Source organism: Apiospora phragmitis (genome assembly GCF_038363925.1).
Source record: "Apiospora phragmitis strain CBS 135458 chromosome Unknown utg000006l:1.0-5683423.0:1.0-5690449.0, whole genome shotgun sequence".
NCBI classification, from domain to species: Eukaryota; Fungi; Ascomycota; class Sordariomycetes; order Amphisphaeriales; family Apiosporaceae; genus Apiospora; species Apiospora phragmitis.
This window is the reverse complement of record NW_027117404.1, coordinates 4,522,323-4,536,611: the sequence shown is the minus strand read 5'-3', so window position 1 is coordinate 4,536,611 and position 14,289 is coordinate 4,522,323. Positions and strand designations below refer to the sequence as shown.

The 14,289-nt window shown below is 33.3% G+C and overlaps 2 protein-coding genes across 2 annotated transcripts; both read left to right on the top strand.

Annotated features, from left to right (window-relative positions):
- Positions 1-10,196: 10,196 nt before the first annotated feature.
- On the top strand, positions 10,197-10,733 carry PG994_006614 (uncharacterized protein; the record flags this gene model as incomplete). Its single annotated transcript, XM_066858023.1, has 1 exon — positions 10,197-10,733. One exon carries the CDS (start codon positions 10,197-10,199, stop codon positions 10,731-10,733), a length of 537 nt encoding a protein of 178 aa, XP_066717292.1.
- A 1,287-nt stretch (positions 10,734-12,020) lies between these two features.
- Positions 12,021-13,774, top strand: PG994_006613 (major facilitator superfamily transporter; the record flags this gene model as incomplete). The annotated part of the gene is made up of 5 exons (XM_066858022.1): positions 12,021-12,043; positions 12,119-12,410; positions 12,488-13,279; positions 13,348-13,452; positions 13,535-13,774. The coding sequence occupies 5 exons, from the start codon at positions 12,021-12,023 to the stop codon at positions 13,772-13,774; spliced, it is 1,452 nt and encodes a 483-aa protein (XP_066717291.1).
- Between the last annotated feature and the right edge of the window lie 515 nt (positions 13,775-14,289).

Here is a 14,289-nt window from a genome sequence, read left to right as displayed (position 1 = left end):
TTAATTAATTATTACCGGATTTTCGTCCCCGAATTTAATAAAATAACGACACTTTTAATAAACTTAATAAAAAAGAATAAATTATTTTAATAAATAAAAAAAAAATAAAGCCTTTTATAATATTAAAGAATAAATTTTTAACGAATTAATACTTTATATAATAAACTCGTCTAAACCTTTTAAAATTAAAACCGATGTATCGAACTATACGATTAAAGGATAACTTAATTAACGAAACAATAATAAAAAATTACACCCGGTCGTATTTTTCTTAAAAAAACTTAACGAATTAAAACTTAATTATTAAATTTATAATAAAAATTTAATAATTATTATTAAAACTTATCAAAAATAAAAATATTATTTTAATAAAATAATAAAATTAATTAAAATTTATATTAATTATAAAAACTTTATAACGTTTATTACTATTAAAAAATTAAATAAATAATAAATATAATAATGTAAATTCTTATTAAGATTTAACCTCACTATTATCTATCGGAAGGGTAACGAGAACGGTCGCGCCGACGTATTAAACTAATAACCGGACCACTAAAAAGAGGTCCCGCTTAAAACGCGGACTATCCTTATTTACGACTAAAACGGCAACCTTATATCGTCGAAATAATTAAACGTTATAAACTATATCTAATATAATAACGATTAAGTTATTAAATTCCGATAACTTAACTAAACCTTTAACCCCGCGAACTATCCTAGAGATCGCCTCGAAGACCGCGACGGTCTTACTTTCTATTAAAATAAGATTTATATCCTTAAGTAATACCGCGAAAACTTTATTTAAAAATTCTACGAGCACCTTATACACGGGCACTAAAGAATATTTAAAACTTAAAAACGGATTACTAAATAATTCGATTATAAAAACTTTAAACTAATCGTAACTAAAATAATTAATAAATATAACCTCTATAATAAAACTAAAGCCACTTAATATTAACTATACAAAGAATTATAACCGATCCTATTATTAAATAAAGTATAAAAAACTATTATACTTAATTTTATTATTAAATTACCCCTATTAAAAAAACCCTTAATTAAAATTAATTATAATAATATCTTAATAATTACGAATAAACTTATAAAATATACCTACTTTTTACCGTATAAAGAATTTAGCGATACTAACGACTTAACGTACATATTTCTTCGAATAATTATTAATTAATACGGGCTATTCGAAACGATCATCTCTAATAAAAATAAACTGTTCACCGCTAAATTCTAAAAATCGCTTATAATATAACTTAATATTAAATATAAATTATTTATAACTTACTACCCTTAAATAAATAAATAAACCGAGCGGATAAACTAAACCTTAAAACAGTACCTACACTACTACATTAACTACGAATAAAACAATTAGGTACAACTATTACCTATAACTTAATTTACTTATAACAACGTAGATAACGAAGCTACACGCGTTTTACTATTCCGAGTAAACTACGGGTACAACCCGGAAATCACTAGAAAACCCCTATAAAAAAAGCTAGTACCAATCGCGACTATATAAATCAAAAAATTAAAAAAAAAACTCTAAATTATACTACAATAAAACCTCACCTTCTTTTAATAATAAATAAAAAGGTACGCCGACTAAATAAAATTAAAAAGATTAACTTTTAAAAAAAGAAAAAAAGTTTACCTCTTATAACGAAATATTAAAATAAAACAACTAAGCGATAAATTAGACTTTAAAAAAATAAAACTATTTAAAATCGTAAAAATTATTTTAAAAACTAATTATTAACTATCGCTATTTAAAATAATACGAATACACCCTATATTTTATATTTCATTACTCGAACTAGCGGTTAAAGAAAACATTAATTAATATATAATTAAAAATCGAAATAAATTAATATAAATACGAAATTAATAAAATTATTAATAAAAAAAAGAAAGGACGAGGCTTTTAATACCTCGTTTAATAAAAAAATTACTTATTAAAAAATAATACTTAAAAGCTTAAAAAATACCTAACGAATACTATTAAAAAACTACGGACGTTTAAATAATAACCTCGGGGATCGGCTTAAAAAAGAAATTAATCGCGTTTTAATTAATAACACTAAAACCCCCGTAAACCTAAACGGCTATAACGGCTTTAAACTCTTAACGTTTTTACTCTTTTAATTCGTTTAAAAAACGTAAACTACGTTACACTAACTTAACCCCTTAAGTACGAGCTATCTCCTTTTATTTACGGAAATAAATAAAGCGAGTAACGGCCTCGTTAATTTAGCACTAAAGCTCTAAAAAATAAGCCTCTACGGCGGACTCTTTCTAAAACAGGCGATCGTGCTCATCCTACACACGCCGCAAAGAAAACAGTAAAACCCCGGTACTATTACACGCACAGCCAGCACGAGTACACTCTTTATACTTACTAACGCCTTCTATTATCGTATAAAACCACCTTTTTATAAAATAGCGACTATAAAATATAACTTTAAAACTAAATTTAAAAAAAGCTTCGACAAAATCCGTATAATAAATAATAATAAAATAATTAAACTTAATTCGAAATTTTTTAATATAACTATCTATAATAAGTATATATTATAATAAAAATAATAAAAAAGGAAAAACTTACTATAAAATATAATAACGGACGGTTAAAATATTTATAAAATCGATACTTTAAAAATAAAATAATTAAAAAAAAAAGGATAATATTATAACCCGACCTAATTATATAACTAAAAAACCCTACTTACTAGCACAGAACTACTATACCTCGAACAGGCTACGATATTATAACTATAGACCGCACCGCTAGCTATATTAATACGAAGCTAGACCTTTTTTAATAACGAATAATAACACCGCCACGCCTAGTAATAAAACAAATACGCTTATAAAACAACGGCGATCGCTAACAAGTCACATAACATAATAAACGCTTAAGCGAGATCACTAAATAGCGTAAAACGTGATTAAAAGAGATCACTAAACAGCGTAAAGCGTAATTAAAAGAGATCACTAAGTAACGCGGAGCGCGCTTAAATAAGATTATTAAGCGATAACGAATTAATAAAAAAAGAACGGAATATATAACTATAAATAATCCCTATATATTTTATATAAATACTTTTTATTTTAATAATTAATTTAAATATTAATCTTAACTTATTAATAAAATAAATAATTTTAATAAAACTATTATAAATACTTTTAAAATCTATATACTTTAATTACCTTTATTCTTATAAACTATTACCTATTATATTAATAAAAGCAACTTTTATTACACGTTTAAATACTCTTTCGTATTATTAATATAAACTCTAATACGTCTTACTAGGTTTCTTTTAAAACCTAGATAACGTTCGTTACACTCGGCTTAAAACGTTATTACATTCGACCGTAAAAGCTTATTTTCGATTAAAAGAGTTTATAATTAATATTCTCTTTATTCTAACAAATCTAATAATTATTATATTCGTTTTATAGCCGAGCTAATTACCGATCTCGTTAATATTAAACCGAAACTCTAGAGGGATCGATTCTAAAATAAGATTATTAAGCCGCTCGAAAAACTCGATAATTCTTTTTACGGAAGTTACGTTAAGCCTTAAAAAATCTATCCTTTTAAAAAAAGTAACACTAATAAATAGATAACGAGCAATAAATCTTTTAACTTAATATTTACCGAGTATTATATTAATCTCGTTAATTTAAAAAATCTATTAAGTAAATATTTAAAAAATAACGTACGCTAGTAAGTAGCCTAAATTATATTACATAAAGTATTAAATTACGATTTAAAACTCTTCCGCTATTATTAAAGCTTAGAAGGACTTATTCCGTTATTTTATAGTTTTGCGGCTATAAATCCGAGCCCTTAAAATTATTCTAAAAATATTATGCTTCTCGGCGGCTTATTTTATTAACGAGCTATTTATAACATTTTAAATCGCGCGTTATAGTATTAACTCGTTAAGTTTACGGCCTATTAAAAAGAGGAAAAGAAAAAAAATAATAGTATTATTTAATTAATTATAAATTAAAAATTAACTAGTTTATATATTAATTTATATATAATACTATTAGGGGCTATTTAAATTTAAAGGTTGCCGTTACATGAGGTGACCGTAGCACCGTCAGCTGGCTTATTAATTAAACTTTATTATTTTAATCAAAAGTAAAGGATTTAAATACTTTATTATTACGACCTAACTTAACTATGCGATCAAGGCCCACTTACGGCACGGCGCTACGATGACCCGAGGCAGGTACGAAACCCAACATCAGCGCTTACGACCCACCAGCGATGACGGATCCACCCGTCAGGGGCACGACGACAGTTATTAAAGAAGATAAGCAGACGACGGATAGACAGATCGGGACAGACAGACCCAGATAGACAGGCCAAGCTGGACGATCGACCTTGGTCACGTGACGATAAGATACGAGACGTAGCTTAGTGGGGAAGCCTCGAGCAGTTTAGCGGTGCTTAGGTGAGCGACACTGATCATAATTGATTAAGCTTAGCAATGCTTACCCGATCATTACTGAGTAACGGCGAGCAGGGCTACAATTAATAAAGGAGAGACGGGGTATATAACGATAAATGATTCCTTATATATTTTATATAAACACTTTTTATTTTAATAATTAATTTAAGTATTAATTTAATTTATTAATAAAGTAAATAACTTTAACGATTTTATTATATAAATACCTTTACTTATTTTTTTATTATTATATTATAACACGGCTATTATATATTATATTAATAAGAGCGACTTTTATTATATATTTAAATACTCTTTTCTATTATTAATATAAACTTAAGTATATTTTATTAGGTTTTTTCTAAAACTTAAATAACGTTTATTACACTTATATTACTTTCATAAAGATTTATTTACTCTATTAATTCTTAGTAACTATACTGCCTTTTTTTTTACCGATATCATTTATTAAAGCACGCTTTAAAGTTTAATAAGCTTTAACTTTAAAACTATTCGTATAGTCTCCTACACTTCTCTTTATTATAGCTATTCTCTTTATAAGTTAAACAGCGGCCTATTAAAGCTACTCCTTTAAAACGACGTTGCCCCTTTTAAAGTTTCTCTTTTAAAGGCCTCCCGCGTAAGGCCCTCGTAATTAATAAAAAGTTAAAAGCGCTAAGTATAAGTTTTAATTCGTTAATATTATTTAATAAAATTAAGTTAATATATATAACGTGGTTTATTATTAAGTTAGTTATATTAATAAGTTAATTACTTTTTTTATATTTTATTATTTTTATATAAATTAATTTAACCTTAATATTTTAAGTTAAATAAAATTACTTTTTATTTAATTCGTTATTTAATTTTGTATTCTATTTATATATTCTCGTATTATAATTTATTTCGCCGTAAATATCATCGCGTTTTCTACCGGTCGCCCTCCGCTTTAACGGACCCCTCTATTATAGTGCGTTTAAATTAACCACTACGTCATAAAATAAAAGCTTCGGAAATAACTAGACGGTTATTTCTGTTTAATTCTACGCCTTTAAGTGCTACCCCGCGGGGGACTAACCCGCCGATCGTAATACCCTCGTTTTATATTTATTAATTATTAAACGCTTTTTTTACTTTCTCGTTTTATAACTTTTAAAATTTTTATATAATAAATGCTTTTTAAATTAAACGCGCGATTTTATAAATTTATAATCTTATAATCTTATTGTTTTATTAAGTTTATTTTATATAGTATTATTTAATTTATAATATTTAAAATTAATATTAAAGTTTTCTTTTAAAAATAAAAACTTAATTTTAATAAAAATAAAGTGTTTAATTATTTATTAAAAATTAAATAACGTTTAAAAATTATAAATATTAACTATTTTTAAACGCGACGAATTAAAGATAAACTTTTAAAAACGTATATTAAACTTATTAATTATTTCGTTTAAATAATAAAATACGCGGCTTTAAAAGCGATAAAGAACTTTAGTTTTATAATATAAATTATTAATACTTTAATAAATAGCTCGATTTTATTTTAAATAAATACGTTTTAATAATAAATAAAATATTATATCTAAAGGTTAAAATAAGTAGAAAAGTAAGAAAATATATTAAACGTAATAATATCGTTATTTTTATAATATTCCTCGAATCCGGTCGAAATATAGCTTTCGTAACGGTTTAAAATTAAGAGGCGATAAAGGCTTTTCGTCCGCGTTTTAATATATTTATCGAAATATCGAATCTAGTTTAAGCTTGTTTCGTTATTAATTTAATTATTAACAGTCGGTTTAATTACTTAATCGCTTAATAAATCGTATTTACTAAATTAATTTATAAAGTAATATTAATTTTAAATAACTAAAAATAACGAAATATATTAATTTTAAATAACTAAAAATAACGAAATATATTAATTTTAAATAACTAAAAATAACGAAATATATTAATTTTAAATAACTAAAAATAACGAAATATATTAATTTTACGAATTAATATATTTAATAACCGATAATTATTTTTAATTATAAAGTTAAATTAATTTCGCTTTTTTATAACGATCGGCGCGTATTAAGACGAGTATTAACCCCATTATATTTATTATAAAGCTAGTTTTATTAAAATTATATATATTTTCGTTTAAAATATCGTATTTAGTTTTAATATTCGCGATTAATACGAACTAGCCGGAAATAATACCTATACTTTCGTAAAAAACCTTTTAATAATCATGTGAACGGTTTAATCGAGGTTTAAAATCCGGGTTATAATTAATAAAAAGTTTAATTTAATATTTATTAACGCGGTCGCCGCCGCGCGATTTTTAAAAAAGATTAATTATATTTTTTATAATATTAATATTAAAAAGGAATTTTAAAATATTTAAACTAATTATATAATTACGAAGTACTTTTCTTAATTAGATTTAATTTATATTATAAATATCGGATTTTACGTCGAGGTTTAATATCGCGAAATTAGTCGTTTAAAATAGCTCGGGAACGTCGTATATTTTCGTAATAGCTTTTTAATTAATTCGATTCGAACCTTTTCGTATTACTTAAACTATTAAAACAATACGATCTTTATTTAATCAAATCGTTATTATAATTATAAAAATATTATATATTAAAGTTTAATTCTATAAATTAAAAACTAGCTGATTTAATAATATAATCGATTTAATAATAAACTACGTTATAATTATATTATTTTAATTTTTTAAATAATTAAAGGCTTTTTAATATTATATATCTCTTTATATCTTTTTTTAATAATATAAATTATTAACGTGGTTTATTATTAAGTCGATTATATTACTAAGTCGGTTATTTTATTTTCCGATTTATATAATTAAACTTTAATACGTAGTATTTTTATAACTATAATAGCGATTTAATTAAAAAAATATAATATTATTTTAATAATTTAAACGATATAAAAAGTTGAAATCAAATTAATTAAAAAGTTATTACGAAAATATATAACGTTTCTTAACTATTTTAAACGACTAAGCTCGCGGTATTAAATTTTAACGCGAAATCCGATAATTATAATATAAATTAAATTTAACTAAAATAAAAATGCTTCGTAATTATATAATTAATTTAAATATTTAAAGAATATTTTCTAATATTAATATTATAAGATATATAATTTTGTTTTTTTAAAATTACGCGGCGGTAACCGCGTTAATAAATATTAGATTAAACGCTTTATTAACCGTAACCCGGATTTTAAAACCCGAATAAACCGTTAATACGATTATTAAAAAACTTTTTATAAAACTATAGGTATTATTTTTAATTAGTTCGCGTTAATCGCGAATATTAAAACTAAATACGGTATTTTAAACGAAAATACTATAACATTTTAATAAAACCGGCTTTATAATAAATATAATTAAGTTAATATCCATTATAATATATACCGATTATTATAAAAAACGAAATCGGTTTAACTTAATAACTAAAAATAATGAATAATTATTTAATATATTAATACGTAAAATTAATACTACTTTATAAGTTAATTTTAAAAATATAATTTACTAAGTAATTAAATAATTAAACCGATTTTTAACGACTAAACTAATAATAAAACGAGCTTAAACTAGATTCGATACTTCGATAAATATATTAAAACGCGGATAAAAAGCTTTTATTACTTCTTAATTTTAAACGATTACGAAAGCTATATTTCGGCCGAATTTAAATAATATTATAAAAATAATAGTATTATTATATTTAATATACTTTTTAACTTTTTTTTCCTTTTACTTTTAAATATAATACTTTATTTATTATTAAAACGTATTTATTTAAAATAAATCGAGTTATTTATTAAAACGTTAATAAATTATATTATAAAATTTAACTTTTTTATTACTTTTAAAGCCGCGTATTTTATTATTTTTATAAAAAATAATATTAAGTTTAAATTTAATATACTTAGTTTAATATTTTATTACTTAAACGAAATAATTAATAAATTAAATAAACGTTTTAAAACGTTTATACTTAATTCGTTGCGTTTAAAGATAGTTAATATATATAACTTTTAAAGGTTATTTAATAATTAATAAATAATTAAACACTTTATTTTTATTAAAAATGAAATTTTTATCTATTAAAAAAACGTTTCGATATTAATTTAAAATATTATAAATTAAATAATAAATATATATATATATAATAATAATAATATATAAAATAACTCTTATAAAAAATTAAATACGTATTTAATAAAAAAGTAATTTAATATCTTTAAGCGTTAAAAAGTTAAAAAATCGCGCGTTTAATTTAAAAAAGCCCTTATTGTATAGGAATTTTGAGAGTTATAAAACGAGAAAATAAAAGGGAAGCGTTTAATAATTAATAAATACGGAACGGGGGGTTCGTCGAATCGGAGGGCGACTAGTAGAAGGCGTTGTGATATTTACGGCGAAATAGGTTATAATACGCGAATATATAAAAAGGATATAAAATTAAGTAGCGAATCGAATAGAGAATAATTTTAATTAATTTAAAATGTGAAGGTTAAATTAATCTATGTAAAAGTAGTAAGATATAAAAAAAGTGGCCGACTTAATAATATAGCCGACTTAGTAATAAACCACGTTAAATATTTTTTAATTTAAAAAATATAACGTTATAAATTTAAATGCCGGCGTTTAATTTAAACGAGGCGGTAGTAATATTAATTATATTTTTATTTTTTAAAGGTTTTATAATTATAAAAAGTTTAATAACTATATAATAAATAACGTTATTAATATAATTAATAAAGGCTTTAAAACTATAAACTAATTTATTTTATAATTAAAATTTAATAACTTTTTTATTTATTAATAAATTATATAACTTTATAATAATCTTTCTCTTAGAAAACTTAATTAAATATTATATATAAATAGTTTTAATAATATAAGTTTATAAACGAATTATTTAAATAATTAAAAAGCTTTACTTTTTAATTACTTTTATTTAACTACGTTTACTTTATAATTAATTATTAATAAATTAAAGTAAAGTTATTATAGTCGCCGTGTAAATAACTTTTATAAAGTTCTTAATTTATTTAACTTAATACTTTTAAGTAATAGCGATCTCGTTTAAATAAGTCTCGTACGCTTAATCTTTAAACTAGTAAAAAACCTTCCCTAGTAATAAAATAACTAAACTAACGAAGGGTTATAAACGGCTCGACGGTACGCTAGCTCCCCTTTTATTTTAAATAGCCTTTTATAGGTTGTTCGCGTCCTTTGTGAATAGGTAGGCATGTGCCGTAATACTGTTAGCGGTCTTGCCGAGGCTCGGCCAAGCGGCCGGTAGTGGAGGCTTCTACGCCATGGCGCTAGGGCCTAAAGCTCCGGTGGGAAACCTAGTAGTTCGATCACTAAGGGCCGCGCCGGTGCCGCGCCGAGCTCTAAAAGGGCTCGGAGCGTAGCGGCAGGCTAGGTGATCTAATGACCAAGTTCCAGGGCTCGTGGGGGCCTGTTTCGCTGAGTTATTCTAAAAAATTTGTTCTGACTTTTGTTGTTGTTTCTATACTTTTAATAGCAACCTCGCTTGGACCACAGATTGAACAGATGAACACCATGCAGAATTCGTCGCAACTCGGCTTCGCTGGGGAACTCTCGAAGTTCGCCAGCCATGGGAGAAGGTACCAAATGTACTCTGTGGACCAAAAATGGTTCTAGTTGACAGTGAGAACTTGACTGATGATACAACTAGGCAGTACTGGACGTCAATCACTATCAAGCCCGACGTCTCACTCATGAAGGTCTTCCACGCCAAATGGCAGGAAACCCTCGGGCTAGTCCAAGATGCCGAAGGCTTCATCTTCACTTTCGGCTTCCATCCCCTGACGAAGTCCCTGCTCGAGCATTCGGCCCGGGCCGGGGGCAATGCCATGGCGATACCAGCCTCCGATGGGCCGCTCTTCGTGGTCCCAATTAACCCGATTTGGTCCTCCCCCAGCGACGATGAGCGGATATTTGCGGCAGTAGACAGCATGGTAACTGAGCTCCGACAGATCGGCAAGGAGAGAGGTCTCTTGCATCGGTACATCTTCACCAACTACGGCTTTGAGAACGACGATATCATCGGTGGTAACGGTGCGAAGAGTTTCCTGAGGCTCCAGCAAGTAAGTGCGAGATATGACCCTGATGGGATATTCCAGAAAGGGGTTCCTGGTGGTTTCAAACTGTCAAGCAAGAACCTTTGAAGAGCCTTGTCCTTTGTCGTTGGTTCTACCCACTTCGAGTTCAACCTTACCTGCGGAAGTAAGTGTCGATGTCTGCCCTTGCCCGTGATGTTACGGCGTGTGTCATCGCGACTGCATCTGCCGGCCGGTTAAGCTCACGCATGATCCCTGCAGGCAAAAGTCTTGGCCAGACGGGCTGCCCAAAACAGACTGGCGCGCGGCCACAGCTAGGATGCAAGTTAATCCCCTATTGAACCTTAAATGTGTGTAGCGGGGGTCAGGGGTGGTCCAGAACCGGGTGCTTCCCCCGGCCACTCTCATCAATAAACTTTGCGCACCTGCGTGCGCCTCTTCGTTGATGCTTGTCCAAACTCTCTGCGAAGGGGCCAGGAGTCCAGGACCGCTGTCGGCATGGGGAGTCGGGACTCGAGGAGCTGAATTCAGGCGCGTGAACCCAATTCCCCTGTGGGTTATGCTTATCATTCATTCTTAAATCAACGGCGTTACCCCGGACTCACGGCACAACAGCAGCAGATGCAGTTGGTGACAAGTAGGTAGCAGCACTTAGGCACTTGTTCCAAGGCAAGCAACCAACGGCCACGTTTGTCGCAGCTAGAACACCTATCGGCAGTTGGCCTGTTTGTTCTCCCCCGCTTAAAATGGGGAGTTTGGGGTAAGGCAGTGCTGCTGTAACCAACCGACCCTGGCTATCAGTGTCCACGCGATAGCTCGTGCATACCGGCCCCTGGCAAGCCGCAGATCTAGTTTGATAACGTCGCATGGCAAAGATTGGATGAAGCAACCCGATTGACTCGAGCCATCAGGTCTGTCGCGATATAGATGGTCGTGGTTACTGAAAACAGTTTCTCTTCGTCATATCGTTTCTTCCTTGATGTCTGGAGAATGACCTAGCGCTGCAATCCCTTTGAATCGAGCGCCTGCTTGTCTTTCCGCCGAAATTGCACTCCCTTTCATTCGATTTGGTAGCGCGCCCTGACGACTCTTCAATATGGCCCGAACGGAGCCCCCTGGAACCATCAATCTGGTCGAATGTAGGGATTGCCGACCCGATGGACTTTGCTCGAGCCGCCCCCCCTGACTAAATACCCGTGATGCAGTCACGAACGCACTCGATCAATCCGAGGTCCAGCTATGGCCGCGCCCCTCGAGCGACCCAAACGAGCCGTTGGTGAGTTGGACGACCTGATGATTACGGCTGCCATTGACGACTGGCACTGACTTGGGAACTGTCGCGCGTAGAACTGGCCAGCATGGCGTAAAGCCGTCAATTTCGGCCTGGCTACCGGCATGACCATTGCTGCCTTCACGCTGTAAGTCCAACCTAGCAAGCCCCAACAATGTATGACGTACAGTTCTGATATCAAGTTGTCGTTTCCACTGTCCAGGGTCACGATCCAAACCGTCTTCTGGCAGCAGATCTCGGTGGATCTGGATCTCACCATCCCGCAGCTCAGCAACGGGAACTCGGTCCAGCTGGCCGGCCTGGCGACCGGGTGCATCTTCTTCGTCCCCTTCGCCGTCAAGTACGGCCGGCGGCCCGTGTACGTGGCGTCGATCGTGGTCCTCGCCGCCGTCACCTGGTGGACCGCGCGCATGGAAACCTACACCGAGGTCATACTCACCAACCTGTTTACCGGTCTCGCGGGCGCGGTGAACGAGACGACGGTGCAGATGACGGTACGTCTTCTCTCCGATATACGAAAACTCTGTTGCGCTAGTGGAAGGGGGTGACTTACTGATGGGCCTACCTGCAGATCTCGGACTTGTTCTTCGTGCACCAGAGAGCCCGTGCCAATGCATGCTATTTCGTCGCCGTCATGATCGGAAGCTTTCTCACGCCCATGGCCGCCGGTGCGCAGGCCGCTGCCCAGGGCTGGCAGTGGTCCTACACTGCCCTCGCCACCGCGTTCACCATTCTGACCATCGTCTACATCTTCGCATTCGAAGAGACGAAGTATATCCGCACTGTTACCGGCCGCAGCAGCAGCAGCATTCGCGAAATCTCCCTTGATGATGGAACAAAGCCTCCCACCGCGAGCGAGGACGGCCCCTCATCCGTGCAGGACAAGAAAGACGCCATCGACGCGGACCTGAACCACGTCGCCTCCCACACCATGGGCGAAGTCAACACGGTCCCCCACTCCTACGCGAAGTGCATGCGACTCCTGACGCCGACCCCGGAGCCGCTGTGGCGGCTGACGGTCGCGCCGCTGTCCGCCATCGCGTTCCCGCACATCCTGTTCACGGCGCTGCAGTTCGCGTCGGGGATCTGCTGGCTCGTGCTCATGCTGACCTCGACCTCGGTCATCTTCTCGGCCCCGCCCTACCTCTTCACCACCCAGGGCGTCGGCAACATGTCGCTCGGCCCGTTAGTGGGCAATATCTTCGGAGCACTCTACGGGGGCCCCGTCTCGGACTGGTCCATCAAGCGGTTCGCCCGGCGCAATGGCGGCGTCTTTGAGCCGGAGATGCGGCTTTGGATCCTCATGCCGCCTACGCTGTTCATGGCCGGGGGGTTGTGCATGTTCGGTGTGACTGCTGGCCAGGTATGCCCCGACGCGCCTCCGCTATCATGGAAGATGTCACTTCACAGTCGTGCTAACCATGAGTAAAGGGAATGCATTGGATCTACCCAAGTATCGGTGGTGCGTTCTTCGCCTTCGGGCTTGGCTCTTACGGAGATATTGCCTTTACCTTGGTTATCGACACTTACCGTGACGTAAGCGCAACCCCCTGAAGGGGACCCCCTAAAGGGCTCACAATTGCTTGCTTACCTGTTCTGACTGACGATGCCCGCACAGCTGGTCGCCGAAGCCTTCGTCCTTGTCGCGTTCTTTCGCAACGCCTTCTCGATCGTCATTCCCGTCGCCCTTACGCCCTGGATGGCCACCATGGGCGTTCAGTATATGTACGTCACGGCCGGCTGCATCTCACTGGTGATTGGTCTCCTACACCTACCATTGATTATCTGGGGCAAGAGGATCCGCACCGCACTTGCCCCGCGGTATTATAATGTCGTGGAGAAGATCAATGCTCGGTGATTGGGATGGTCCCCGGGTTCGTACAACGGGAAAAGATAGCATTGATTCTTGTGATTAAGGTTTAGCAAGGAGACATATCGGACGGTATTGGAGCTTTCAGGAGTCAGGGGTCAGGGGCAGTGTCACCGCAAGGGAAGAAGCGCCAAGACAAATTAATAGTACAAGATTAGAAATCGATATGAACTATAAATAAGTGCGTATATAACCTACTGTAACTAATTTCGATGTACTTGTATACGAACCCGATTCGGTCCCAGATAGTCGGACTCCGCGGGCTAGGGAAGACCCCATTTGCGCAGCATCTCCACCGACCCCATCCTTGGTTTACCCCACAGTATCCAAACTGATAAGGACAGCTAACCTGGACTTGCCGCCAACACATGTCATGTCGCATGATGGGCTCAGCTTAACTCCACAGTTGGCTCTCGGTTAGAGCCTTCGACCCGGCGGCAAGTGACCACGGGTTTTGCTAACTATACTCAAGAGTCACCAAGCACACATATTACCTCTCTACA